A 26746-nucleotide genomic window follows, 5' to 3' on the forward strand; every position below is an offset into this window, starting at 1 on the left:
GAAATACAGGCTGCTAGGAAAAGCCTTAACAAACTTGTATGTTAAGGGGAACAGTGCACGGTTTGACTCTACAACCAGTATACCACAACCAACACTAGACTATGCTGGTAAAACTACCAAATCTCATTCCTGTGTTATTAGTTACTGGGCTAGGAAGCACTTCCCATACCAACATTAGACAACACAATGTTTGCTGTATCTGCTATAGTCACTCAGGTCTTCACAAAAGTAGGCAAATACTATCATTGGCAAGAATTCAAAGAAGTGACCTAGGAAACATAACGCATTAAAAATAATTAAAGAAATATGTTTGTTTTTCACAGGAGAGTGAGCTGTATACCCATTTTACAAATGTAATAAAAAACTGACAGAAAACCCAGAGGTTTTAGTGCAAGAAATAGAGAACACTGAAATGTTGAAATTTGGTGGGGGTTTAAAGCAATTTATTGCTTAAAGCAACTTATTTTAAGCAATTTCTAACATTCTTTGTGTAAAGTAAACAATAACAGATTTTTTTTCTCACAGACGCTAAAATTTATACACTACCCAAAATATGTTTGACAGAACGACAATGTGCGCTGTATCTCTTCAATAACTTTGTTAGTTTGCTTTTCCTCCTTTTTCACCTTGACAATTTGTGGTCCTTTTCAGACAACTTCTTTGCTGTTATTATCCCTGGTTCTTTTTTTAGCACCAGGGTTTGACTCGAATAGGAAGTGGATTTGCTGTGTTTTCTTTCCTTTCAATCTGTGTGTATGTCAGTCAAAGCAGGAAGCATCCTGTCCTTGTTTTCTTGTTTTCCCATTTCACTTCACCATTATATCAGAGCTTCATTTCAGAAAGGAATTGACACTACTGCTGTCATCAATGTTTAAAAAATCAAGATATGTTTTAAAAATCAACAGTAACTGAAAAGATACACGCTATAAAAAATGTACTGTCGAAGGCTCAGAATGTAGAAGACCTCTATCACTGTGACTGTTCTTTACATTTTTGTTTAGATCTCACTTACTCACCTGGGTAGCCTATTTTTGGAAAATCGAAGATGAAAACTGACCTTGTAAAAGACAATGGAAAAAAATTTACTTCGGTGAGATCAGAATTTCCCTCTACTTAGTTTATACATCAAGCTTTTCCAAGGAAACTTTTTATTTCAGTCCCCATTTGTACATGGGCAACTTTCACTAAACATTTAGGCATTACATTTTTTGTGTACACAACACATGAAATTCCCTTGCAGAAAATGAATTCTGTCTGCCAGAGGGATGTAATTTTTAATCTGCATTTTAGGCTCATCTGCATAAAATTAGTTCTACAAAACCAGCACATATAAGATCAACCTCACTTAACACAGATATGCTTCATTAACAGTATAAAGTCTCATAGAGGATAAGAAGGTTGCTGCTGAACTAAGGATTTGTCTAACCAGATTCAGGCTTTATATATACTTTCAGGCTTTATATATACTAGAATACTTTTTCTCCTCAGTTAACTTCAACAACGGGGGGGGAGGGGAGATAAAAAAGGATACTACTGGATCTTGGAATAACTTCACTTTTATATAGCAGTATTTTATACAGTTTCTGAATAGTTCAAAAAACTTTCAGAATTAACCGAGATGTCTGTAGGTAATTCAGTTCAGGACGTCATGCCTGTCCTAACTGCAAACAAGTCTTCTTATTAATTTCTGAGCAGCAACCTGTCTTAAGAGCACAGTGACAGGTTTCTTTCTACTTCTGCATGAGGTGGAGTTTCACCCTCACTAAAGTTACTTTTGAAGGGGATAACAACTTCACTTTAAGTATGGGCTATAACCTCTAAAATCTTTTAACTGGTATGTTAAGTCCAGTTTTAAGTCATGTCACTACCAATGAGAACACTGAAAACATACTGGTCATGTTGACTCTGACTAGTTTTGAGAAGAAAAAAAAAGGTTGTAAGGCTATTACCAACAGAACATTTTCATCTAAGAGCCAGCTTCCATGATATGGAAAGGCCTTCAAAAATCCTAAATCATGACCTGAAAAGCTTCTACTTAGATTTTTTTTTTTTGTGGTAACCGTTGGGCTATTATGTTAGGTTACACTCCTTTCCTCAAGAAAAGCGTAATTGACTAATGAGCAGGCAAAAAGTTGTTTCTTGGGCTGGCTGGAAAATACCTTCTTACAGCATGGCATATACTCACAAATGATATAAAAAAAGTATGTCAGTTACCGCTTTAAAGCTATCAAGCTTACAGTGTGTGAGCCAATAAGCCTAACCTTGGTGTGGATCCAGCTTTCAATAATTAACTTCTTCCTGCCTGCAAAATCCCCCTACAGAATCAGCTGGATATAATTTAAGGCTTCACATTATTAAACAATTGAATAGATTCACCCCAGACACGGCTGAATTCAATCATCTGTAAAAGGGACTTCTTACAGACAGAAATGAGGCTGAACTTTCTGTCTTCAACACACACTTTGTTTTTTTTAAGGCTGTGGACAAAGAATTACTGCTTATAAAGAACTGTGTGAACACTGAGAATAGTTTCCTCTCATCCCTCAGATACAAGGGTCAGCAACTTGTCAAGGATTATATGTCAGATTGTATTTTTCTTTTCTAGGTCAGTGGTTGAACTTGCTGGAAGGAACTCAGCAGGAGCCAGGAATTGGTGCTTCCCAAGGGGCAAGATCCCATCGCCATACAGTCAATAGCTCATCTGCATGTGAGGTACTAGTTTCTGGCTGCCACCAAGTCCTAACCCAGGCAGTGATGGCAGTAGCTTGTTAATCACATCTTCCTTTTCTTCCTTGTCTGTATCAGATCCTAGTACTTCTGTCTGTGCCAAGGGTTCCCATAGATCACCGGCTGTGATACCAGTCCACCTTACCAAATTTGCCTCCTGACACTGAAACATGCCCTGGACAACACTGAATAAAGCCAGATGCAACAGTCAGGAGAAGGAAATGTAGTGGAGCAAGGAAGGAAAAAATAATTAAAAGAAAAAAGGTCTAAAGGAAGACAAGGCAGGAAAAGGAGCCTGACACATAAAACAGTGAAGGAGAGCAGAGAGTCAGCAACTACCAGGTCATTCCTGAGAACACCGAATGTTCTAAGAAACCTTGAGCTAAAAATGACCTGCAAAGCAACTTTAGACCATAACTTACACAACGTTTGAGGAGCTTTCCTAGGGCTGTGAATGGTACACAAAGGTACTGTAGGCCAGCTTTTTTCAAAATCAGATATGGAACACATCTTTATACTACATGTGTAATTCCTCTAAAGTAGATGGGTGCTTGTTGTGAATGTATGGCTGTATTTCCAGGCATTAATGATCATTTAAGTCTCTATAAAATATGCATATTCTCAGTGATGCACAATTAAACTTGTAATAAGGCATGCATAAATGTAACATTAAAAAAAATCTGAAAAGACATGTTGAATATAGTCCAATAACCCTATAAATAGTATTATTGGACAGTGTATGGACTAACAGCCCAATCTTCAGTGATAAGCTAATGTTTACCACAGAACTGTAAACTAATTTAGGAAATAATTTAGAGAGAAATCTCTGAAGGCACTGTGGTTCAACCCTCCTCTCAAAGCTCACAGGAGAACAGTGCATTCAATACATCCAAAGATGAGATTACCCCACCTCACACTGATGTTTTTCAAACATTTAATTTAAAAGAACCTGCATATACTATTGCTGTTACATGTTGACATATATGTCATGTACAATATGAAACTGCCCAGGAACTTACCAGGAGAATGTCAATGTAATCCGAGAAAATGTCATCAAATCCAATGTATTAGAAGTAATTTGTTAATCGCTCCTTTTGATTCAAGCTCATCAGGTAATCAACGAGTGACATAAGAATTTATAAGCATTTCTGAAATACACTTATTCACATTATTAAGGACTGCATATAAAATATCAGGATAGTAAAAAAGTTAATGCCTCTTGTTCAACAAACCATCATGGTAAATTAATTATTCTTCTAGTTGATACTGATTGTCACAGTCATATAATAAAAGTCAAGTAATACTTCATGAACTGTAACTTTAGAGAAATACTAGCAAGTACTAGCAAGCAGCTTCATAAAGGAACTCTTCAGAAAAGGCACTAAAATATGAGCAGGAGCAGCCTACATGTTTCAGAATACATTGATATTGACATGACTTGAACCCGATCTTGAGTGCATACGTATCTCCAGGAAGATTCTCCCACTGCTTAATTACCTATAGACAAAATATATTTAAGTCAACCTTTACAGGCTGAATGACAAGTGGCCCCAATTACAGAAGAAAGGAAGGGCAAAAGAGGCAAGAAAGTGACAACGAACAGAGTAGACAATGATAATGTAAAGAATGAGGGAACATTAATCTACGATTACAATAACGACTCAGTTTGTATGTTACATCTCTTACCACTAATGTTTGTCAGCCATCTTACTTAATCTTTTAGAATCCCTGATTCTGGAAGAAGGTCTGCATTCTTCCACATGTTTATATACACCATCAAGACAATGAGCTCCTAGTCCAGACTGGGAAATGTGAGTGCTCCAATAAAACCAAAAAGAAATCACAAAAACGACAAAACTCTGTTTTTGGAAGTTAAAGCTTGATTACAAATATTCATAGCAGAATTTTAAGTAACAATGACAATTTCTAAACTGGGGCCTTGGCTCTAGAAAGAATGCTTCAGAGCTCAGTGTAGGAGATGCTTTCACGCTATGATTCATATCTCTCCCAATTATCACTTAAGGCAAGCTTTTACTGCTGTTGGCACTGAAACAGAGGAGTTTCAGTGCTGAGAAACAGGGCTTGATTTTGCTATGCCTTATGCATGATCACCATCATTTTTCTTTGCTAAACTCTGACTGCAAAGCACTTGTTACTGCAGGTGGTGAGACAAGAGGAAAAGGAACTCTGTTTCATTTCAGATTTTTGGCAGAATTTGATTTGTTACATAGCTGAGTGATAGTATAAATATGGCATACAAATACTCTTATCCAATTAACCTTCTCCCTCAGATGACCCTTAGAAGGAATTATATTGATCAACTGATTCTGGACAAGTTGTAACTAAAACAGCTGTATTTAAGGTAATGCTAAAAGGAGCAGAAAAAAAGAGGAAAAGATAGGAAGGTAAGGCTGGCAATGGAAGGGCTCAAGAAGGTAAAGGAAGAACTTTTAATAAATGGTAAAGAATAATGGTAAAGTAGAGAAAGGAGAAGAGGATATAGATCAGTGAGACCAGAAATGTACAGCACAAAATATATCCTCAAAGGTAGTGAAGCATATGGGGCAAAGATCTTTACCTGAATCCTTGTATCACGTATAAAGTTGCAGTATGAATTGGCTAAAATAAATCATTATTGTTTCTTTTATTTTCCAGTGAATTCGTAAGTTTCCTACATACCTAAATATATTGTTCACTCCAGTTATAAATTAAGACATGTAGCTGATGGAAGCTATACCAGTCTAATGTGTCTTAGCAATGCGAAATTATTACCCAAAGCCTATGTTCTCCTTTGTTCTATTTCATTCTATTGCTTACTTCATTCTCCATACAACCCTTTTGTGCTACAATTTCATGTACAAATTCCTATACTCCTTCTTGTATCTCTTAGTTACATATTCACACACAAATATACTTGGCATGCTGAATTTCTGTTAGTTTTCTCAATTGTTCCTATTCTGAAGTATTCATTCCTTCATCATACAAAGTTGTTACTCTTTCTCATGAATGCACTCACTTTTTGTGACATTACTTTATCAGTAAAATACTCAGAACTGAATATATTTTTCTATGCGTAGCTTTAACTGCTCTGAATAGCATCATCCAATTTAACTGTAAGACAGCAGTGAATAAGGCACTCTCTAATAGAGAACTTGGCTTCAGTTTTACTGATGAGAATGTACTTCCCCATGAGTCCCACAGCCTTTACTTGTAGAAACAGGCTCCAGCCTTTTGTGTTTTGTAACAGCTCAGGCAGAAAAGTTCAAGCACAAAGCTGTCTAGATCCCTTTTTAAAATGTGTCACTTTAAGGCGATTAACTATATATCATTGCTGATAGCTCTCTTCCTGGAAATCAAGTGGTATCTCACTCTATTGATTTCTGTCTAGCAGTAGGTATAGCGTGGAAAAATACCAAGAAGGATTTGTCAGTAGTTTGCCTGCAGCAGACTTCCTCCCTGTAAGCTCTATATACACTGCTTCTTCAATAAGTCTCTACCATCCTATACTGAGAAGTCACAAGACGTAGTATCAGAAAGCCAATGTTTCCAACCGTAACAACAGCTTAATTCAAACACAGCATGCTACAACAGAATAGGTCTCCAGAAGCTGGGTGTCACCTCCATGTGTGAACTCACAAGCAGCAAATTTATGGCTGTTACAGAAAGTCAAGCTGAACTATTTTCTACTGCAAACAGTTTCTTATACAACAACCACCCCACTGAGTACTTTTAATATTAGACAGCGTGACTAGCAGTTATGAAACACCACAACTTAAAGCACGAAGTTGTTGTTTGTTTATACAGCTTCTCTTTCTGCACAAGAATGTGCCAGCTGGTACCTCACTGTTTTAACTTACAGCAATTTTTTTAATGTTGTATTGTTCTGTGATCCTGTTTTCACTATATAAATTAAGAAGGGTACCTTACACTTACAGGAAGGATGAAGAGGTCAGCGATAGCTCATGCTCTTTAGAGTCATTCCACTGCCTAAGACCAGTCCTCACACAGGCAAGTTTTAGCCTTAGTATGGAGAGCTCCACTGTGCAATGGTGCAGTGACAGTGTGGAGCCTGGAGTCAGGAACCCCCTGTACTGTCTCTGCTATGCTCTGCAATTGAGGACCAAGAACATGAGCTGTGATTGAAATTCTGTGCCTTGTAAGGCAATTATCATACAACCTGAAGAGGCATGTCATGTGATTTTGGTCTCCAGTAACTGGAACAGCATAACAGCCTGTCCAAAACACAAAGAAGGCCAGAATAACCATGGCCAGTCTCAATTTGTCTGGCTAGGACTGTTCCCTTGCACACTGGAGAGAACAGAAAGTGCCACTTATCTGCTTGTTTTAAGAAAGGAATCCGCAGCTACATCTATATAACACAGATGGCTGTGAATATACATCCTCTAACAAAGGAGACTGAACCATGGGCCTTGCGTTTTCAGAATGCCTTCTTCTATTGCCAGTATCGCTTCTATCAGCCCATATTCAGTCTCAGCTCAGCCTTTTTTCACACATGACCTTATTTTGTCAAATACTAGATTACCTTGGCAATTAAGGTAATTTCTGGCATTTTCTGGCATACTTGTTATTGGCCATACTAGTCATGGAAGTCTTTGTGGCCAAGTAGGAAAGACAGACCCACTCATTCTGAGGACATCTGCTCCTTTTTAATCTCCTTCTGCTACTCCTAGTTGGGTCTTCTCATCCACTGCCCAAGAGTTCTGCCTTAAGCATTTGTCCAAGGACACGTCCACACTTTGGGCTCTATAAGCAGAATCACTCCAAAGGCTTTTTTGCTCTAGCAGCTGCCAAAATCATATGAAATTCATGGGCAGCTCAGGCATGTGGCATAAGTGACTGCAGAATGTCCTGACACCTTCAGCGCATCTTAGCTACCACTCTGAATCAGCACTTCCTTGCAGTGAACTGCAATTTCACTATATTACTCATTCTAACTTAAGAATTTTCTATGTTTGATTAATTTCATCCTTTACAGTATTTCTATTTTATCTTCTGACATTTCATATTTGTTTTCTTTGATTTAGAAGCCTTTTCATTTTTCTGTTTTCACTTTTGCCTTGTTCCCATAGTGAAGGTCAGAACCCTTTTTTTCTGATTGTCCTGCCCAATCTCTTTTGGGAAAAAACACGACCTAGCAATATGTTCCATCAGTCAAAGCTTCCAGCCTAGGTCTAAAATGACATTAGCTGTACAACTTCCAACCTAGAAAAACAAGCAGATTGGTAGGTTCTGTTCCACTCTCAGATGTGCCATTATTCGAGGTTCATAGTATGTAGAAAAAGGGACTGGCAACTTGGGAGGAGTATAGGAATGTTGCCTGGGTATGCAGAGATATGACGAGGAATGCCAAGGCGCACTTGGAATTAAATCTGGCAAGGGATGTCAAAGATAACAAGAAGGGTTTCTTTAAATACATCAGCAGTAAAAGGAAGTCTGGGGATACAGTGGGCCCGCTGCTGAACACGGAAGGGGCCCTGGCAATGCACGATGCAGAGAAGGCGGAGTTACTGAATGCCTTCTTCGCCTCGGTCTTTACTACTAAGGCTGGCCCTCAGGCATCTCAGCCCCCAGGAGAGAAAGAAAAAATCTGGAGAAAGGAAGACTTCCCATTGATTGAGGAGGATTGGCTCAGAGATCGCCTAGGCAAACTGGATCCACTCAAATCCATGGGCCCCGAAGGGACGCACCCGTGAGTGCTGAAGTAACTGGTGGATGTTCTGGCTGAGCCATTCCCCATCATCTTTGAAAGGTCATGGAGAACAGGGGAGGTGCCTGAGGACTGGAGGAAAGCAAATGCCACTCCAGTCTTCATCAATGACCTGGATGATGGGATAGTGTAACCTCAGCAAGTTCGCCGGTGATATCAAACTGGAAGCAGTGGCTGATACACCAGAAGGCTGTGCTGCCATCCAGCGAGACCTGGACAGGCTGGAGACCTGGGCCAAGGGGAACCTCACAAATTCAACAACAGCAAGTGAAAGGTCCTGCACCTGGGGATGAACAACCCCATCTACCAGTACAGGTTGGGAGTTGACCTGCTGGAAAGCGGCTCTGTTGAGAAGGACCTGGGAGTGCTGGTGGACAACAAGCTGACCATGAGCCAGCACTGTGTCCTTGTGGCCAAGAAGGACAACAGTATCCTGGGCTGCATAAAAAGGAAGGTGGCCAGCAGGTTGAGGGAGGTTATCCTCCCCCTCTACTCTGCTCTAATGAGACCACATTTGGAGTGCTGTGTCCAGTTTTGGGCACCCAGTTTAAGAAGGACAGGGAACTGCTGGAGTAAGACCAGCGGAGAGCTACGAAGATGATCAGGGGACTGGAGCATCTGCCTTATGAGGAAAGGCTGAGAGACTTGGGTTTGTTCAGCCTGGAGAAGAGAAGATGGACGCGGGATCTCATCAATACCTATAAATATCTAAAGGGTGGGTGTCAGGATGATGGGGCCAGACTCTTTCCAATAGTGCCCAATGACAGGACAAGGGGCAAGGGGCACAAGCTGGAACACAGGAAGTTCCAGCTAAACATCAGAAAAATCTTCTTTGCTGTGAGGGTGCCAGAGCAGTGGAACAGGCTGCCCAGGGAGGCTGTGGAGTCTCCTTCCCTGGAGACATTCATAACCCGCCTGGACATGTTCCTGTGCCCCCTGCTCTAGGTGTTCCTGCTCAGTCAGGGGGGTTGGATAAGATGATCTCCAGAGGCCCCTTCCAATCCCTACTATTCTGTGATTCTGTGATTATTTTTCACTGGGCTATAACCGATCTTTCTATTCCACATGCCCTTGTCATAATGTTGCTATTCCTCTTCCTGAGAATGACAACAAAAGATTTACCACAACTTCACGACCTACAAAACTATGGCTACATCAAAAAATTCTGCTACTCTTCTGGCCACCCAGGCCAAAGGACTAGTCCTCTCTATCCTTGGGGAAAAAAAAAAGGTTACTCGTCTTATTGTTAAAGAACGTCAGAGCATGGAGATCTATTTTGAGTGTAAGGGCACTGAACACCCATATTTGTACGTTCAAGTTCAGGACAGTGATACAGGCTGAGACAACATCATCACTTCAGCAAGAGGTTTGAATGTGTCACCGATCCTCCCAGATGAATAGTTCCATACACTGATTCAGCCACCTCACAGAAAATGCCTTTGACATGTCATGGGTTAGAACATTGCCATTAAAGGGTCTTGTTCAGCTTGCCATGACTTTGAAAATCTTTCCCAAAATCCCTGTTCTGACAGCAACCCATCTCCAACAAAACCACATGCATCCAGGACTGAGGAATTTTATCACACCTCTGATGAATCTGCAGGATGCTACATGCCCTTACACCAAGATAACAATACATTCCAGAAAGATCTTTTCTTCTCTGTGGCACATCTGTCCAGGATGTAGAATTCAGTAGATTTTGCATTGATCGCAGACTTTGTCACAACTTGTTACAAAACTTCTGAAATGATCCGTGAAGAGTGGTCCAAGCTTGTTCCAAGGCAATCTCTAACAGCATCTCTAAATATATCTCTGCTCCCACAGTAAAGAACCTACCCAGAAACCTTTGCCAATCACTGAATGTTTTTCAAGTGTTACTGCCCATCTCCATAATCCCAGGCTATGCTCTTCTTCCTGGAGCTGAAAAACCAGAGGGTGTGAAGGCATGCTCCACCTACTTATACACTAGCTGTGGATCATGGGAGCTTGGAAATGTCCTATATAGCCCTGATCTGAGTGCTGTGTTGGAAGAGAAATTGCAGTGTAAATGAGCAGATAGATAATTCACCTCAAAGACCTTCCAATTCCTGACAATTAACTTCCTTTTATTCTTGCCTCATATAGTCACTGAATTCAATACACTAACTTATTCCATATAATGCTTAATCCAATGTGCAGATTAAAATGCTGGTTTGCGGGAACATTTTAAAAATGTGGCCAGAATTTTTAATTTCTCTGGGTATTTCAAACTTTAAACTACTGGCGTTTATATTACCTATATATTAGTACTACACTGCATGTACAGTACAGTATACAGCAGTATAATGTGTATCAGTAGGGAAGAATATAATGCAGTAAATCAAACTAGAGAGTCTTTCAGGAAATCGTCCACGTGCAGAAAAGGCACTTCACAATTTGCTCAAAGGGCTTCATTGTTTTCTTTACCTGGGATCCCAAATGTCCTGATTCTATCAAATAATGGCCGTAATGCCATTAACTTGTTTTTACCTGCTTGCACCAGAAAATCTCTAATGATGTTGTACAAGCAGTCAGATTTTTGGTGTATTATTGAAAGTACAGTCTGTGTATTTTAAAAGGCCACAGTCCAGAGAATTTATTTTATACTCAAGGCTACAAGACCCCTTGCGAGAATGTTAAGCATTTACAGCTCCCACTGACCATGTTGTTAACGCCAGCAGATGTTTTGGCCCAGTGTTTGTGACCGCATCTGAGTTTCACCTTCACCAAAGATATAGTTTAGCCCCAGTCAGCAACCAAGCCCCATGCAACCACTCGCTCAATCCCATCCAGTGGTATGGGGGAGAGAATCAGAAGAGTAAAAGTGAGAAAACTCATGGGTTGAGATAAAGACAGTTTAATAGGTAAAGCAAAAGCTGTGCGCGGAAGCAAAGCAAAACAAGGAATTCACTCACTACTTCCCATGGGCAGGCAGTTTTTCAGCCATCTCCAGGAAAGCAGGGCTCAGTCACACGTAACGGTTACTTGGGAAGACAAATCCCATCACTCTGAATGTCCCCCCTTTCCTTCTTCTTCCCCCAGCTTTATATGCTAAGCATGATGTCACATGATATGGAATATCCCTCTGGTTGATTGGGGTCATCTGTCCCAGCTGTGTCCCCTCCCAGCTTCTTGTACAGCCGGCAGAGCATGGGGAGCTGAAAAAGCCCTTGACTAGTGTAAGCACTACTTACCAACAACTAAAACATCTCCACATTAACACTGGTTTTAGTACAAATCCAAAACATAGCCCCATGCTAGCTACTATGAAGAAAGACAACTCTATCCCAGCCAAACCCAGGACAACCAACAAGACTCAAAATGAAGCATTTATTACTAGAGAAGATGCTGACACAGAACTAGAAATCACTGCAACATGAACAATCCTCCATCAGATTAAAACCCTAGGTTTCGTAAGAATAAAAACAAAACTCAACCCACTCAGTGACGTAGCATTAACTGCCCAAAACATTCAGTCCTGCCTGCGAAAGGAGGAAAAGATTAATACAAACCACATTTGGGGTACATGGTGATCATTTAAGAAAAATATACCCTGCCACATTTAATTCCACTTCCATTTGCAACAGGCATGTCAAATTATTTCCTCTGAGTAGCATAAGGCAAGCCAAACAGCAACCCTGACTGAGAATTACTGGACTAACATGATCCACAAGATCAACTAGGTAATCAACAAGGGCTATTACAACTGTCTTCAGGTCACCCCACCATTCATGTCACTGTTGCAGTTAGGGCTGGTGGAAAATACAGGAATGACTTGTGCCCGCTGACTGATACCATAGAGAAATGGGACTTGGTTTACCCATAGGCTATCCCTTTGTACTTCTGAGGTATCTTTCCATGCACCTAGAGCTTACAAAAAGTTCTGAAGGGGAGATAAGGTATATAGGCAAGCAATGCTATCATCACTTTCCAAACCTACAAAAAATCTCTGGGAAAGCCAATCATCTTAGAAAAAAAAATCACCAATACTGAATACAGAAACTAAATTGTTACTATATTAATGATACTTTGTGCCAATACAAAAAAATTAAGTACAATTGCAAACAAATTGTTTCGTTATTTTGTGCAAATTCAGCTATGTTGAAATAGCTTTACATTGAGTCTATAAATAGGCTGTGAAACACAAGAGCTCTTGCTTATTTGAAGAGTTACAATACATGTCATATATAAGCAAGGCCTGAGACAGGATTGGCTTTGAAGGGAGGGGGTGTTGTTCTACAAGTCCTGGCAATAAACCAGGAATCGCTTCAGGCTATCAGCTTTCGGAATGAGAATGTCACAAGCGCTTTCTGTCGGCTGGGGGGAGGGGGCACAATTGAGCGTCTACTACTGGAATGTCTGTCTAGCAGCAGAACTCCAGTGATCTTACAGGACACAGAATATATGCTAAAACAAGAGAAAAAAACCCCAAACAACACATTATTTTTGTGGTCCCTCTAGTTGAAGCCTTCCTGCAATTAACCTTTTGTTGCCAAACACTGATTTTTTTGAGGGTACTGAAGCAGGGATATCCATACAGACTGGAAATCTACCAACCATACATGATTCTCAAACTGTAAGCCTACATCAACATAAGCACTAACACAGCATCCATAATCTGAAGAGAAAGCAAAAGCGATAAGCTGCAATAGAGAAGTACTCCTTTCAAAATGAAAAAACTGTGAAACTGAAGATGTCAGTTGTCCTGATACATTAAGAAAGATTAGAACACCAAAAACCCTGTAAGAGAAGAGGGAAAGGACTGGGTCTATTAAGTGTAGAGACCAACAATGGGAGAAACAACAACACTAAGAGCATCTAAGGCTGCCAGAAGAGCGTCAGCTGTGAGTAGGCACATGAAGTAATAAATTTAATCCGCAGGTTAGATAAATACCTATAGAAATTATTTAAGTATAGCTGATTTTGTCTTGAGGAAGCAGAGGAACTGAATGACCTCTGGAGTGACCATCCAGCTTTACTCTGTTATGTATAAAATACACAGCATTCTCAAAGTTTGCAACAACAATATTTTTGTTGGGGATATTAAGCCATCTGTGAAAGTAAACCAAACAGAGACTGGTACTAAACACGTGAGAAAGAGTTCATCTTCCACACTGTTTTTCCCCCCTCCGAAGTTCTTGATCTCTTCTCATTAGCAGATCATGTCAGCCAGTGTCTGAAAGACGATATTGGACTAGATGCCTGATTTATCTAGCCAATCTGCCTATTCTTCAAAAGATGTAACTAAAAATATAATATAGTTCATATCCCACTTGACCCCAAAGATAACCAAGAAGTAAACGGGAAAAGCCTAAAGCAGATGGCAGGAAGCAACCTGGACATGCAGCAGTGATGTCTGGTACTTTCCTGACTAGAAATATCTTACTTTGACACTAAGCGCAGTGGAAGTTTGTGGATGTGGCACTGAAACGTGTTCCTTCTCACTCACAAACTGGAAAAAATTCATCTGGAATGAAGAGGCCATCTTAGAGCACATGCCTGTGTCCCATTTACAAAAGTCATTTTTCAGGGTTACTGGATAAAGAAAAGTACAACGATAACCATAGAGAGAACCCAGAGGCTTCACTCGATCCCGATCACACGAACAATCTATATTGAGGACCATTTCCTAGCAACCCAGCCTTCCATAAACACCTTTTCCAGGGACTGCTCTCGATAACAGCGATTTGCCAACACTGCTGCTGGTGATAACAGTATTTTTACAGCCGGCCGTGCTCCCAGGGGAGCCTTGCAAAACGCTGGGAAGGCGGCTCTCTCCTCAGGCCTGCCCGGGTGGACAGCCCCGCCGCGCCGGCAGCGTAGGCCCGGCCGCCTGAGGGCCAGGAGAAGCTTCCAGGGGCCTCGTCGGCGGCGGCCCGGGCAGGAGCCGGCTCGCCTCAGCCACGGGTCCCGCGGCTGCCGCCCACCGCACAAGTAAGAGCGGCAGCGGGCGACAGAGATGACCGCGCTCCCGCCCCGGGCAGCGGGGCTCTCCGGCCCCTCGCCTGTCCTCGCACACCCTGAGACGCACCTTGACGGGAAAACCCTGCGGGGAGCATTTCTCCGAGGGGAAAGGGGGGCGCGGGGCGCCGGGCTGATAGCGGGGGCGGCCGCCCCCCCTCAGCCACCGCCGCCCCCCCTCAGCCACCGCCGGCCTTCCCGCCCCCCTCCGGCCGCGCGCGCCCCTCGCACCCAGGATCCTGGCACCGGCCGGCGCGTTACGGGAAGCTCCACCCTCCACCCCCCCGGCGACGTCACGGCCCCCGCGCGCCAATGGCGGCGCGAGTGGCGGAGGGAAGGGCGCGGCAGGGGGGGGGTGGTGGCGGTGGGAGTGTGACCGGGCGTGGGGCCGCTCGTGCGGGACGGTGGCGCGATGGCGCGGGGCGGCAGAGCCGTTATTTAGGGGGTGTCGGCGCAGCATGGGGCGCCCGGAGGCGGCAGCGCCAGGTAAGGGCCGCGGTTGTGGGCGGTCTCTTCTGCCCGGCTCCCACTCAGGACCCTCGTCGCCTCCGCGCCCCGCTCTCCCCGGGGGGCGGCCGCCGCCGGCGGGGGCCGCCTTGGCCCGTTTTTCTCTGCCGGGCTCGGCTGACGGGGCCGTGCGCCGCGGGCGGGGACGCTGCGGCGGGCGGGTGGGCGCTCGGCCAGGTCTGGCTGGGAGGCGCGGTGCGGGGGGAGGACAGCCCGGCAGCCCTGCGCCGCCCGCTTCCTGAGCCGATCCCTCCTCGCCTTCCGCCCGGCGGCGGGGGCGTCTGGCCGCCGCCTTCCCGGGCCCGGCGGGCTGCGAGGGGGTGCGGGTGCCGCCGGGCGCTCCCCGCCGCGGCCTCTCGCTTCCCCTCGGCGGCCGCTGGCGTAGCCGGCCCGGCGGCGGCGGGGCCTCCGCTGTATGGGGGCCTAGGGGCGGGCGGTCGGGGCCCTTCGCCCGCCGGTTGCCCAGTGGCAGCTGCTGGGGAGCCCTGTCCGCAGCCCTTCCCGCTCCTGATGCTGGCGCGGCGGTAAGGCCGGAGAAATCCGGGCTTTTCTCCCGTGCGGTGGTTGCTAATGCTGACAGCCGTAACTAATAAAGGTGTTGCGACCCTCACCGGTCTCGTGTCTTTCAACCTCTTTCAAATCTCTTGATAAGCTTGGCCTTATTAGTGGTAGGCGCCTTCTTATTGAAAAGCGCTGCGTTTTGTTGCTTTTACCAGAAGTGGCCTGTTCTTGTTGCTTGTAGACCAGAACGTAGGAAACCGCTGGCCTTGAAAGAAAGGCACACTTTGTTTTACACCTGGTCCAACTACCGGAGGAATTGGGGGGGAAGCGAGTACAGTGAGCAGCCTGGGCCATTTGCTAATTTCCAGTGTGCTCCCGAGCTCCAGTCACCCATGCTGTGGGTGTCTGACGCTTTTTCTAAAGAAAAATGGTGTCACTATTTTCATCTTGTAGATGATGAAACTGAGACACAAAGGAAAGCTGTCTGCCAAGTGTGCTGGCAGTGCAGAGGAGAATAAATCCCAGTCTCAGTTTTCATCCTTGTTTTAGGCTGACTAGGTGATTGCCAGCTGGTGGGTGCTTGTTAGTTCTGAGGCATTTCTGAGGGAGAAACTTGGTAATAGAATTATGTGGGGTTATAGTTTTGTCATTAGTGACCTCTCCTGTCTCTGAGAAGGGGAAAAAAAAGGGGGGGAGGTCCCCAGGCTGAGGAGGGTGGATACTTTTGGGAGCTATAGGCTTTTTTCTTTCACGTTCTTTTCCTTTATAGAACATAAAATTTCTGCTTTTCTTCTGAAATACTGTTACTTTCAGATGAATAATGATACATAGAAGGAATGTGTTGAAAGCATGTGATTTTTGAACTTAAACTTTTAAGCTGTGTGTTGCTGTATAAGAATAGGAAAGTAGGAGAGGATGATGAAAATTACTTTTGAGAAGTTAAGCATTAAAAATAAACATTTGGATCTTGTTTACATGTCTAGAATGTGATCTTTTCAAGAAAAGCCTATATACACTTTTTTTCTACAGAGGGAGGGGAGAGAAGATACATGCACATTTCTAAGTCCATGCACAAAATGGAGATACACTGTCTCCCATGCTGCTTCTCTGGAGGATTAACGCTAGCACAGTTGTATTAAAATAAATAAACCTCTCGGCCATTAGTTTTTTAGAATGATTCTTGTATTAGCAAGAACTTTCTAAATTATAGAACCAGCATTGGTGGTTGTCAGTCTTGAAGGTTTGACTTCAAGATGAGAACAAAGAATGCTAAGACATTCTTTTGTATAGTGATTAGCTTTTCAGACTAAAGTTACCCACTAGCTGCAAAGAAAAAAAAAAATCTTAAATATTTCAGAGAAAGTGATGTGCAGTTTAAGAAGGTACCAGGAAGAACAACTTAATTCTTGCAAGCACATATCTGGTGTCTCTGATGAGGTGTTTCAGTCATTTTTAATCTGTGCCCCTTTATGTGGGTTTTTTGTTCTGAGTGCTATATTAGAACTCTAGAGGTAGGGAGAAGCCTCCTTCTAGAAGCAAAAATGAGTAATGAGAGAAATGACTTAGCTATTTGATGAAGGGGGTAGATCATTTGTTTGTAGATATTTTAAATATGAAAAAATTTCAGAATATTCTGTGTGTAGAATGTTATGTAAGATTTTCCAGTGATTCTCAGAGGTGTTTGGGGTTTTTTGAGTCTCAAATATTTCCAAGAAGGAAATAAGCTTGGAGGAAGGAAGCTACCAGATTAAATACTCCTAATTAGAAAGCATTTACAGCTTGGGTAATCAAAATTCCTTGAGGATAGCTTTTAGATGGTCTTTAAGTACTACCTGGCTTGTTATGAAACCTCAGGCAGTAGCTATGGGCAGTATCTCTTACGTTCTGGTTCCTTGCTCTGTCTGCCTGAGCTATGTGGATCCTTTGTGAGAGATCAGTACTTGAAGCTGTAAGTTTAGCTCTAAATTTTTTGAGGAATTTCTGGAAATCCATTTGCCAGCAACCTTTGGGCTTTTGTGATTGGCAGGATGATGAGCTGTAGCTTAACACCTTCCTGTGATGATTGAGGTGTTATCTATACTTCCTGACTTGCAAGCGGGCTTTGCTGGCGAGATCACATTGGCTAAAGTCTCTTAAACTGAAATTGCCATTGATATGTCATTTGGGCCGTAACTGTCACCTGTCTGAAATGGAGAGGTGAAAAGTCACCATATGACATGCATTCATTTTGGGGTTGTTTTCATGATTTATGATATAATATGGATTTGTAAGGCTTCTCTCTCTCCTCAGCATAAGTAATGATATCTGTTTAGCATGAACGCCTGGCATTTCTTCAAAAACTGTTATTCACAGGTTAGTCATAAAACTCAATGCTGTTGCTGCTTTGTGCATAACAAGCTTGACTTTAGGTTTGTTGTTAGCTTTTCATAGGACACTGCCCATGTATCAGTTTAAGGTTCAGGCATAAAGACTTAGTGCTTTCCTTTCAAAATCATAGCAGGATATGAAGAATAATAGAAGTCCCATATGATTTAGAGATTAAATAAGGTGATCTCATGGCATATTAGTTTCATATGTCTGTCTTTACTGAAGTAATCACAGCATTTTAACAGGTCTTTTTTCCTTTTTAAGATAACTTATTTTCTGTGAGTTAAGGACTGTCACTAGCAGCAGTTCTAAATTGACCGTGTTGTTTTTACTGTATAGTATTTTGACGGACTTTGATCCTTTGCCACTATGGCAGACTTAACTATGAACATAACCTGACAAACTTCTAACATCAGTTTCTTTGTCTGTCTCCTGTTTGTCTTCACTTTGTGGTCTACAACAACTACACAGTATGGATAAAATGTTGGTTTGGCTTTTTTTTTAAAAAAAAAAGGTGATGATCCAATAAACTGGTTCAGTGTTAGTGCAGCATCAGGTTGAACTTTCACCTTAGATGCCTAATACACTACACTACTCTAAAACAGAAGCCTTTGGGCTGTGCTACATAATCGCTGAAACTTGAGTTTTCTGTTGTCTGGACTTGGAACTTAGCCTGACTTGAAGTACTTGATGGTGAACAATTGGTGTTTAGCAGCATTTCTTTTGAATGATGGCACTACGTTTTAAAGTTTTGATATATCTTGTATGCAGGGTTTCTGCACCTGAGCATTTTCATATGCTCATATTAGAAACCACTGGCTTCCGTAGAAGTATGTTCCTCCCTCTAATCTGAATTGTGGCTCCTTGTTTTGTTGGTTATAAGCTCCACTATGTTTTGTTTTTTACAGCTTTCATCTTGGCAAGATGGATGGAAGTGCTTAGTGTAATTCTGGTTCTTTCCCTCAGAACTAAATTTCAGTTAAGATCCGGGTTTGTAAAAGCTAGAGAGACTAATATTTTAAAAAACAACACACATTAGAAGGGATTGCAATAGCCGCTTTGTGGGTTTGGAGGTGTGTATGGTCAGTCTTCTTCAAACTGCACTGATCAGCAAGGGGAAAAGTAAAATACATCAGTACAGTCTAAAACCAAATATATGTTGAACTGTAGCATGATCTTGACACTGTAGGTGAGTGGTATTCCACTTAACTTTCTGTTGCAGGTGATGGAGCATAAGCCTTAGTTCTCTTGCTTTTTGGGAGCTTAGTCTGGTGGAATAAGTACTATAAACTGCTGAGGGTTTCTTTCTCCCTCAAAACAGATACTAAAATTTCCAGGGCACAAAGTAGTAGAGACTTCCAAGTGTAAATGAATCTGCTCAGAACAACTGAAATGTTGTATTCCAAGTCTGGAAGAGAGTAGATTATAGATACGGCCTTTATTTAAAAGGATGAACTCATTCTGTTTCTTACAAAAAAAATTATCCTTTATAGCAAAATATGTGATAATCCAGTATTTTTGTTTACTTTTGTTGAGTTGGTTATTGCTTTTTAAGTGTTGACTTTCATGTTTCTTCAGGTGCTTTACAGTAATTTTTTTTTCTTAACCTGAGCCATACTTAATATGATTTTAACACAGCACTTATAAGGTAGTTTTGTGGAAATATCATTTCACCTGGAATAAATAATTACCAAAAAGAAAACCCATAACTTTGTAATGATGTAATACTTACCTTAACTGACACTACTATTATTCCAGTGTGGTACCAATCATGATACCAAGTGGAAGAGAAATGCTGCATTGAACATTGTTTAAAAAACTTGCCTCTTTGCCTTTTTACATCTGCTTCACTTTTTCATCTTCAGTGTGGGAACTGCTGCTGTTCTGCAGCTTTTTGGCAATTAGCAGGGAAGTGGAGCTGCTGCTTCTTTCCACCTCGCTTGTAGTTGCACTCAGGGTTCTCATGAGTTTCAGATCTTCTGCAACTCAAATTGTTCAACTTAAATAGCTTTAAATGAGTCTGTCTTAAAATAACAAATCGTAAGGTCTATCCTTAATAGAACACAACAAGCTCTAGGTAGCAAGTGGTGTTTGTGTTGCAGTAAGTCAGTACACCAAAATAGATTCCTATGTGCTGGTTTTATTCAGTGTCTGAAGACCTAAATCAAAAGAGAATACTCGTCTGAGTTTGGCTGTATCCACCATGTAAATCTATTAAAATTTGTGAAACCAACTGGGATTTTAAAATGCATAAAGGCATGGGTGGGTAGAAACCTTATTTTTCAGATATTGGAAGACTTCGCATCCATAATAAGCAAAAATAAATTGGTTTTGTTCTCTTACTATGTGCCTGTAAGAAATATCTAAAGACATATTGCCCTTAAAACTGTATAATGGTTTTCATACCCAGCCCAGTGAGACTACTTGAGTGTAACATAGAAAAAATGAATCGCTTTTTGATATTCAACTCGTGCAACTACAGTCTGATTATAAGTCTTATTTAGTTAAAAAAAAAAAACAAACAACCTTTGGTGACAGATATAAATGCTTGTTAACATAACTGTCAAGTCTTCTAATCAGCAATATTTCTAGTGTAAAATTTCTATATAGGAAATCTTGGTGGGTTTTGAGTAATGAACTCACAAGTGTAGATGCAAATAAAGATACTGCTGAGTGATTCTGATGGCTATTATTTTAGTCCTAACTGAAACACACCTACGTTGGTGAGCCCTACAAAGATTGGTGTAAAGGTCTGAGGTTGGTTTCCGTTTAGTTGTTGGTTTCTAATTAGTGTGAAGAGAAATTTTCTTTACATTATGCTGTTTAGATTGACTTGTTTAAAAGAAGCGTAGATATGTTGATGCTTAAGGAGTGAGATTGTGATGTATCGATACCAAGCTACAGTGCTTAAATGCCTTGTCTGGTTTTATTTATCTATATGAAATGCCTCATGTCTTTCTGTAATTATTATAAACTACATGCTACCAAAGCAAAGGAGTATATCCTGTCATAAATTGCTGTTTCTTTTCCTTCTGATAGTAGCAAATGTAGCTTTTAAATTTTCCTTTCTAGGGAATACTGTGGAATTCCTTTAAACTTCTTAGTGAGTTGCCTTTTATAGAGGTAAAGCTCAGAATACCAGTTTCTAAAGAAGTTTTACCTGGTTAGTGAAAATAAAACTTCAGAAGTAGGGTTGCTACAGGCAATCTCATCTCAAATCTTAGTAAACCTAGAAATTCTATGCTTAGCTTCAAGCTATAAGAACAGTATGAAGTTTGCTTCTAGAAATCAGGTTGTAGAATAAATGCCCTATTTGAATAAGCCAATCTACCTATTCCTATAAAGATGCATAAATGTAACGAAAAACATAGTTCATATGCTTAGCAGAAAATGGTCACTTGCTTTTAGTAATTCAGGGCTGCTTTATAACTGCAAGTTGAGAAATCCAGAAGAGACTTTGTGGTTTCAAAACAACTGGAATGGAAGCTGCTCTCTGAATGCTTCAGTTTCCCCAGACTGTTCTGTAGAATTGTCAAAATGGAGTACGAGTGAGCTCTACTGCCATACAGAAAGAAAGAACATAAGATGTAAAAAAAACTTTCCAACTTTTGAAGAATTACAAAGTCCCTTGTAAAGTTTTGAAGAATTAGTTAATGCTTTTTCTATAGTGATGAACAGTTCTTGATATGGAAGCATTGTCCTTCATAATTCTAAAACGTATTTTAAGTCACTTGTGAATGAGACACATGGTGGTGTGGTAAGTGGTTTTGAACCTTGTGCAAAGCGTTTATATCAGTGCCTTTGAAAGCTAGGTTAGTATGGTAACGATAATCAAATTCATATGGCTCTTGTTTTAAAACCTGAGCCACAGTGTTACGCTCTCTATTCTAACTGAACCTCCCACATCCACCAGTGATGTTTGTTTCCACATATGACATGAAAACCTTAAGGTGATAAATTTCTTAAATTTGTAGCTCAAGAGGCTTTAAACTGCATCAGTTGTCTTAAGTAGACATTGGATTTTGTTATAGCAAGTGATTAAAGTGGAAGCAATATGCCATTCTTCCTCTAGAGTGAGAAGATACTAAGACTTTCAGGAAAGTAAATGTGCAGTAAATGTGTCAAATCTGAATTCGACAGTGATAAAAAGTTATAGTTTAAATTTTTGAAAATCTTTCTCTGTTACAGGAATTCCATGCAGCATGTTTTCTGGGTGGAACTGGGTGGCCCATGGCTTCTGTCTGCTCTTGAATATTTACTCTCTTGAAGGTAAGACTTCTGTGTCTCAAACACAAGAGATTTGTATGATTGGGTGCTTGAAGCGCATACTTGCTTTCTGTCTAGATAGCTGTGGGGTGGGGGCAGAAAGCAAGGTGTATTTGGTTAGAGAGACCTAGCTTATGCTTTTGATACTATGGTAAAATAATGCATGTTAAACCAATACTCACTTCTGCTTCTATTCATTGCTCATCTGTTTATGGAGATAGCGAAGAGCGACTTTGATCAGTGAAAGGTTGCTTTGGTTCCACTGACATCACTGGAGCTAGTCACTGTAGCAAACTGAAGTTTAATTTCCCATATGCCAAATGGTATCTAAATGAAAGCATGCCGTGGTCAGACTAGAAGCTGTTAAAGCAATAAACTACCAGTGGGCTAGTGTAGTAGGCTCTGTGATCAAGTTAGAGCCATGGGCCACTGCTATTGTGTAGCAAATGATCATCCTCAAGGTGTTTAATATAGTAGTTAATTTAAGGTAGTATTTCAGTCATCCATTTCATCTTTAAAACTCAACACTTTTCTCTTTGTGTGCTTCTCTAACAATAGTCACAATTTCATTGTTGTGTTGAAATTCCTTTGTAAAAAGAGTATTATCAAATGTGCAGAGTCTGCTGTAATTCCCAAATATGCTTGTAGTATACACACTGAAGTTTTTGAAATGGACAACTCAAGTATTTAACTGTTTGCATGCGATTCTTCTAAAACAAGTCTACCACAACAAAGGTGCACACTTATCCCAATTTTTTGTAAACTTTATGAACAGAAATATCTTTTTAATGCCAAGGAGAACTCAAGTGTATTACCTTCCTCCTTCAATACATACTAAACATTCAGTCCTTGACTCTCCCCTCTCTCCAAAGGCCCATGTTTATTAGTAGAGCTTTTCTTGCTTGGTAAAATGCTTTTGCAAAACCTAGGAAACACTACACTGGTTTTGCCCCTTAAATCTGCTTGGTGGTCCACTAATGCATTTGAGTTTTATGACTGTCAAGTAACTAATTTATTTCCTGCTCAGACACATGTAATATTTTTAACATTACACTAGTGTTGCATCAGCAATATTGGTTATGGAATGCTCTGTAGTTTTTAATAAAGATGTAATTCTTTTTAGTTTCAGGTGGACTCGTACAGTCATGTGGTCACATTATCCCGGAGTCTCCTGTATTGGCCCTTGGTTCTAACTTCACAGCATTATGCATTTTGAATGAGAGTTGTCTTGACTTTGGCAATATCTATGCTAATCAAATTATCTGGAAAATTAAAAATAGAGTGGTACCTAAAGAGCAGTATCATGAAATAAACAGAACAGTTTCCAGTGTCACATTTAATGACACTTCTTCACTAGCTACTCCTCTGACATGCAACATTTTAGCAGATGGACAGATTGAGCAGAACATTTATGGAATTACAGTTACAATAGGCTGTAAGTACCATTTTTCTTGCCTTTTATTCTGTTCTTAAGAAAATTGCTTCTGTGAAACAGGAAAGAGAATGCAAACAGTAGAAAGTATGCACATTTTGAGACACTTACTTCCATTCCCTCAGTTCATGGATAATTGTATAGAAACATTGTCAAATTAAATGCTGCCAAAGCTGGTAAATATGCACAGAGAAAAGATTGCTAAAAAACTGAAAATACTCTGGAGATTTCAGTGTTGAAATAGGAGGAAAACATAGCAACAGAAAACAACAGAAAAATGTTGAAGCAGGAAGATTTCAATTACAGAAAGATGATATGAATTTAACTGAAATAGATCCTAGGAAATAAACTTTTCCTTACTACTTGCTTCTGCTTCAGTGTTCAAGAAAATACAATACGGTCGTATGTCCTGCTTTCATAATAACACTGTGAAATTAATGTTTTCTTGATTAATGGACTGAGAAGTATTTAGTCCATCTGTATCGCTAAAGCTAACCTGAACTGCCTTAAGGATGGGCCATATGATTTGGATTACTCTACCTCTGTACATAAGAAAATACTTCTAATTATGAACTTTCCTTGTTCAAGCATAATAGCACTTACCTAGTTCTGAGCAAGTGCTCCTTGAGACAGCAGGGAGTTCCTGAGAAAGTAATATGAGTAACCTAATATACTGCTTCTTAATTAGTTGGTGGACCATTTATAAAAAGTCTTGAAGTGTCCTTAATAGCGGAGTATGAATAGCTGATGAATTATGTTGCCTCCTAGTGCTGGCAAAAGGTATAGCAGTTTTTGCATGGCCTGTACAAAAGGCTGGTTTGAGTTCACAGTTCGAACTAATTTGTTCTAGTATGAGTTACAAAATGCTTTCACAGAGAAACAACGTTTTATATTTCAACTTCTGAGGAGTAAATTTCTTACCAGAAAAGATGTGACAAGCAAAATATATGGAAAGATGAGGACAGATACAATATCCGAAGATGATAAACTGAATGACAGTACAGATAACATTTTACAGTTGTAATTCACACATGAATCTTGAGATGCATTTGTATTTAAAGCTACTGAATTTTCATACTGTTGATTAAAGAAAAATTCTGTAAATGAGAATAAGAATGGGTTTAAGAAGAGTACAACCATTCAGGGACAAATCTGTAAGGTTCATAAGGTAGTTTGTTGAAAGTAGCATTCTCCTTGAAAAGAGATAAGATTATTCAAGTACATTATACCCTTGTACATAGTGTTATTCTAAAAGCTAGCAACAGACTCTTTGCATGCTATGATTTCAATTTAAGAAGGAAAAAAAATAGCTCAGCTGCACTCTGAAGAAGTTTCTTACACCCTACTAAAGTGCATTGATGAAGGTACCGAATCAAATCTTTTAGATGTTCAGAGCTATAGCATCCTTCCTCCATAGCCCAGGTGGGGGAGAATAGACCTGTTACAGTTGCCTTAGAGCTCAGGTTATTGGCAAAGTCAGCATATGCCAATCCAGCCGTAGTGCTCATTATCATTTTTTTCTGTGTGAATGAAAATAGATTTAGATGAGAGATGGTTGGTATCATGTTTTCTGCCTCAAAGAATGAGGAATCTTCTGTGCTGTTCCTTACTGTCAGGTGCTTGTTCCTTATACAGTCTACTGTTTCTCAGAGTAGCTGATTAAGCTTCTTGACTTCTGTTGCTGGATGGCATCTAGCACTTTTTGCCCCCTCCTTTAGAAAAAAATCTGACTCTGAATTTCTGACGTTCACTGAAATCGTTCTAATGGGACACTTAACATGATTCTTACTGGATTGAAATGTGTATATAGATTAATTACCGATAACTTTTTCTGTACAGTGCCCCCAGAGAAACCCAAGAATTTAAGCTGCATTGTGCATCAGGTGTCAGAACTTATATATCCTATGAATTGTACCTGGAACCCTGGAAGGCATACGTTCCTGGACACTCACTTTAGGTTGAAATACAGATGGTAAGTATCGCCTATAGAATATATAAATAATTTTGAAGAATATTTGTAGGCTAAACTAAACTTCCTTGAAATTCATTGATACTTTGGAATAGTTCTTAACTTAAATCTAGTTTTCTGAAGCATTGCAGTCTATTAAGACAGAGTTAAGGAAGAGTTAAAGAAGTTCACATTTAGAGTCATTCTAAGTCCGGCTTGAAATTTTGTTGCTGCACTTGTTCTGGAGTAATAGCTATCGCTTATTTTTCCATTCTTCAAATATATGATTAGTGTGGCTTGAATATATTCACCTAATGGTGTGAGTTTGGGGTTGTCCTGTGCAGGGAACTGAGTTGGTCTTGATGATCCTGTGGGTACTTTCCAGCTCAGGACATTCTATGATTCTAATAATTAGGTGGCTGGACCCAATTATATACTTTACATTTTTCTCTAGTGACTGTGCTGTCCCATTCTAAACAGGTAGATGTCCCTGCTCATTGCAGGAGGGTCAGACTAGCTGACCTTTAAAGGTCACTTCCAACTCAACCATTCTATGTTTCTAAGTAGAGAAACCAACATAGTGACTGGATTTTGTAGAAGTATTGTCTACTCTGTACGTCCTAAGAACTCAGAATTACGTTTGTCCACAATTAATCCTAACATGAAAGCTTCAGCAAAAGTATTTCTCCTGTGAAAGCAAATTAATTGTTCTTCAAACTCTTCAAATGATCTCTTGTAGTTTAAAATGGAGCAGACAGAATTGTTGCTCTGGTCTGGAAACAGGAATGACTAACTACAGCTTTCCATCTACCCCATTCTGCTAAAGTGTTTTGATAACAAGTGTAGTAGAAAGTACAGATAGATAGAAAACTAATGCTTTGCAAATCTCCTGATGCCCCTAGAACTATTTGCTGTTAGTGTGGCAGAAGGTGGTGAACAGAAATGATGATGTGTTTCAGCTCTAGCACTGTACTCTTGAAGGGCATGCAGGTAATACTGACCACATCTTTTAATGCATTAATATGCTTCTAGCTACATTTAATCAAAAGCAATATGGCTAGTATCAGTTCTTGATCCTTTTTTAACCTGTCAGGTTTGTGCTTTTGAAGATACGTGACTTGAAGGTATTATATTCTAGTTTCTGTTCTAACACAGTCATGCATTTCTGGCTGAACAAGCCATTCTAATCTCTTCATCTTTTCTTCCCATCTGTCTGTTTACAAAGATAATGCCAGAGGCAAACTTATAAGCTAAACTGACTGATCACTCTAATGTACTTAGAACAATTCTC

General features: G+C 40.6%; 1 protein-coding gene across 2 annotated transcripts in view; it reads left to right on the plus strand.

Moving 5' to 3' along the window:
- Nucleotides 1-14766: 14766 nt before the first annotated feature.
- The window catches only part of IL6ST (interleukin 6 cytokine family signal transducer), a 33451-nt gene continuing 21471 nt past the window's right edge, over nt 14767-26746 (plus strand). The window contains exons 1-4 of one of the 2 annotated variants that reach the window (XM_075079600.1): nt 14767-14920; nt 21998-22078; nt 23199-23510; nt 25347-25479. In XM_075079600.1, coding sequence (XP_074935701.1) covers nt 14893-14920; nt 21998-22078; nt 23199-23510; nt 25347-25479 — 554 coding nt within the window. In that variant the 5' untranslated portion in view covers nt 14767-14892. The remainder of the gene's footprint in view (nt 14921-21997; nt 22079-23198; nt 23511-25346; nt 25480-26746) is intronic. The other variant, XM_075079603.1, reaches the window with a different exon arrangement.

The sequence above is a fragment of the Phalacrocorax aristotelis genome, chromosome Z (genome assembly GCF_949628215.1).
Source record: "Phalacrocorax aristotelis chromosome Z, bGulAri2.1, whole genome shotgun sequence".
NCBI lineage: Eukaryota > Metazoa > Chordata > Aves > Suliformes > Phalacrocoracidae > Phalacrocorax > Phalacrocorax aristotelis.